A 3788-nucleotide genomic window follows, 5' to 3' on the forward strand; every position below is an offset into this window, starting at 1 on the left:
AGTGATGTACCAGTGATTAGTTTGATACTTAGTGATGTACCAGAGATTAGTTTGATACTAAGTGATGTACCAGTGATTAGTTTGATACTTAGTGATGTACCAGTGATTAGTTTGATACTAAGTGATGTACAAGATTAGTTTGATACTAAGTGATGAACCAGTGATTAATTTGATACTTAGCGTTGTACCGGTGATTAGTTTGATACTTAGTGATGAACCAGTGATTAGTTTGATACTAAGTGATATAACAGTTAAGTTTGATACTTAGTGATTTACCAGTGATTAGTTTGGTACTTTGTGATGTACCAGTGTTAAGTTTTGGTACTTAGTGATGATTCAGTGATTAGTTTGATACTTAGTGATGTACCAGTGATAAGTTTGATACTAAGTGATGTACCAGTGATTAGTTTGATACTTAGTGATGTACCAGTGAACAGTTTGATACTTAGTAATGTACCAGTGATAAGTTTGATACTTAGGGATGTACCAGTGATAGGTTTTATATTATTTGTTAATTAAGTGATATAAAAAGGATAAGTAATGAACTAGTGATGCATTTATTAGTATGTGCTTAGTTTTATATTAAGTGATGCACCAGTGATAACTTTTACAGCTGTAGGGACTGTTAGTCCACTAGCACAGTCAAGGTAACAACCAGCTGTAGGGACTGTTAGTCCACGAGCAAAGTCTAGGTAACAGCCAGCTGTAGGGACTCTTAGTCGAAGAGCAGAGTCAATGTAACAACCAGCTGTAGGGACTCTTAGTCGAAGAGCAGAGTCAAGGTTACAGACAGCTGTAGGGATTGTTAGTAGACTAGCAGTCAGGGTAACAGCCAGCTGTAGGGACTGTTAGTAGACTAGCAGAGTCAAGGTAACAGCCAGCTGTAGGGACTGTTAGTCGAAGAGCAGAATCAAGGTTACAGCTAGCTAAAGGGACTGTTAGTAGACTAGCAGAGTCAAGGTAACGGCCAGCTGTAGTGACTATTAGTCGAAGAGCAGAGTCAAGGTTACAGCCAGCTGTAGGGATTGTTAGTAGACAAACAGAGTCAAGGTAACAGCTAGCTGTAGGGACTATTAGTCGAAGAGCAGATTCAAGATTACAGCCAGCTGTATGGGTTATTAGTCGAAGAGCAGAGTCAAGGTTACAACCAGCTATAAGGACTATTTATCGAAGAGCAGAGTCAAGATTACAGCTAGCTGTAGGGACTGTTAGTAGACTAGCAGTGTCAAGATTACAGCCAGCTGTTGGGATTGTTAGTAGATAAGCAGAGTCGAGACTACAGCCAGCCTAAGGGAGACACAATTAATAAAGCTATAAAGTAGTAAATTTTGTTGTCCACACATAATCACTTTTGCTTTCAAGTCAAAATTTAAACGAAAGTTTGATATTTAACAGCTTCAGATGGCGATCACTTGCATTAAGAACCCTAACTCACTTATAAAGCGCTAGTGTTTTCCTTTATTTCGGTTTAAAACACTGTTTGTATTTGGTTCCAGCTCCGGCCAGCTGAGGTGATTGTTGACGGACAAACATGGAAGTTGGTCAGACGTCCGGACAGTTTTGATGATCTAGTGAGGCCATTCATGGTGTAGTAAACACCCAATGACTTGATAATTCTTTTCGATGTTATACCGTGAACTAATTAAAAACTCAATACAAAATTATTGAATATACCCTATTCTTAGCTACAAACTATGTTGATCATACATGAAGGCGGAGTTATCAAACGCTTTAAAAGTTTTTAAAGTCTAATACGACATAATTTTATTAGGCAGGTTTGCACAGCATAGAAGGGGTCTGCCTTTCATCTGCTTTCATCTCATTTTAAGTAAACATCTGAGCAGACGTAGTATAGAATGTATATATGGTCCATCGGTTCCCTATCAGCATAAACATTAATTCACAGGGCCATCTGGGTTCTAGCCGGTCTTACCACAAGACATCTCCCCTATCTGCAGGTCATGATCACCGATCATAGAGAGGACATGCATCCAACCAATTAGTAATGCAGGGGTCAAGATTATTCTTATCTCAAGCTCAGCCAGCTTGGCATTCTGACACCCCATAACCCCACTGTCCTGACAGCAACACAGTAAACAAAGGGTCTCCTCTCCCTACCTAATTTATTCTTATCTCAAGCTCAGCCATCTGGGCATTGGGACCTTCCATAACCTCACTGTCCTGACAGCAACACAGTAAACAGAGTCTCCCCTCTTTGCCTAATTTACATGTGCTATATTGGGTATTGGTTCCTTACTGATAAGGGAAAGAGTATGAGATCTAATCCTAGGACCTAGCGTGGTCACATGACAAGTGCTCTTTGTTCTAACAGTTCTAGCCAACTGCCCAGTTGTTTTCTGATGGTCAAGCTATACAGTCATATTACAAAAACACCGTGTCTTTGCTGGCCTGAGCATAACGCCACCCAAGGAGTTTAGCAAAACAATGCTAATTCAATTATACAAGGAGAATGCAGGAGCCGCCATGACAGCTATGGACATTACGTCACCATCAAATACCACTACACATTTTTTAACAGGAACATAGTGGGTCAAGTTATGGCCATGTCAGGTCATGGCCCAATGTCGACCTCACAGACACAGAACACTGCAGAAACTGTAGTTCCAGCAACCAGCCGACCAGATATTAGTCCAGATGGTGGACTGGTAACACCTCCACATGTACAGAGCCTCTTCTTACAGCAGACATGTATATCATCAGAGTCTGATCCTGCTGTAGAAATAGTACCACCTGCTGCCCGCCAACAGATTCTCGAAGGTAAGGACGTGAACCTTGTTTTGTTATTACTACCTGCCTATGCTAATGATATCACTCGATACAATCGGTTCACTAAAGTAGGAGGACAGATGTTCAAACTACAAACCGATCCAAGACTCTGCAAGTCACGAACACTTGGAGAGTTCGTCAAGGCCTTTTCTGTATATCGTAACATTATGTGTGGACATTACCCTAATCGTCGCCAAGAATTGGATGTATACGAACGTGATATTGTAGAACTGGTACTTTCATATCCTGGCCCTATTTTCTATGAATATCATAAGGCCTTCACCGCCAGGGCGTCAGCCATCCTACATTAGCGAGGCATTAAGGTCAACTGGGCAATTAGAGACAATCAACTCTACACCACAATATGCTCAGGCTTTAAGTGCAACAGCTGCAAGTTGTGTAGCAACCGGAGCCACACTGAAGAGTTTTGCCCTCTCGTTCTGAACGGTGCAACAGTGCATCCTCAAGTAAACATCAACCACAAATCAAACAACAGGAAAGTAGATAGTCAGACTGATAGAAAAGGACGGCCTTGTGTCATACACCAAGGCAAAGAGGTCTGCAACAACTTTAACGACGCATATGGTTGGATCTGGGATAACTGCCCATACCTCCATGTTGTAAAGAGCTCAGTATAAAAATCAATCAGCAAAGACCACAAAAAACAAAAAATCCACAAAACAATGACTACAGGGAAACATTTATTTGAAGTGTCTTTTCCGATAAATATTACATTGGAATTAGAGTTAAAGAACCATCCTGACAAAGAATTTGTACAAACTTTGATTTCCGGGTTATCTAACGGTTTTTGATATAGGCCTAGGTATCTCAACGTTACCAGATACATCTTTAGTTTGTAAAAACTTGCGAAGTACTACTACTCAAGAGGACGTTGTGGATACTCTCATAGCAAGTGAACTTGACAAGAAATTCCTCATTGGGCCCTTTACAGAGCCACCTGTTGATATTTACGGTATCAACCATATAGGTATAGCGACGGC

At 40.8% G+C, this 3788-nt stretch overlaps 1 protein-coding gene across 2 annotated transcripts in view; it reads left to right on the forward strand.

Annotated features, from left to right (window-relative positions):
• LOC110461881 (diaminopimelate decarboxylase 2, chloroplastic-like) overlaps positions 1 to 3104 on the forward strand; it is a 45570-nt gene extending 42466 nt beyond the window's left edge. For both annotated transcript variants that reach the window (XM_021515601.1, XM_021515602.1), the window contains exon 9: positions 1497 to 3104. In XM_021515601.1, coding sequence (XP_021371276.1) covers positions 1497 to 1592 — 96 coding nt within the window. In that variant the 3' untranslated portion in view covers positions 1593 to 3104. The remainder of the gene's footprint in view (positions 1 to 1496) is intronic.
• The last annotated feature ends 684 nt before the right edge of the window (positions 3105 to 3788 follow it).

The sequence above is a fragment of the Mizuhopecten yessoensis genome, unplaced genomic scaffold (assembly GCF_002113885.1).
Source record: "Mizuhopecten yessoensis strain PY_sf001 unplaced genomic scaffold, ASM211388v2 scaffold10697, whole genome shotgun sequence".
Lineage (NCBI taxonomy): Eukaryota > Metazoa > Mollusca > Bivalvia > Pectinida > Pectinidae > Mizuhopecten > Mizuhopecten yessoensis.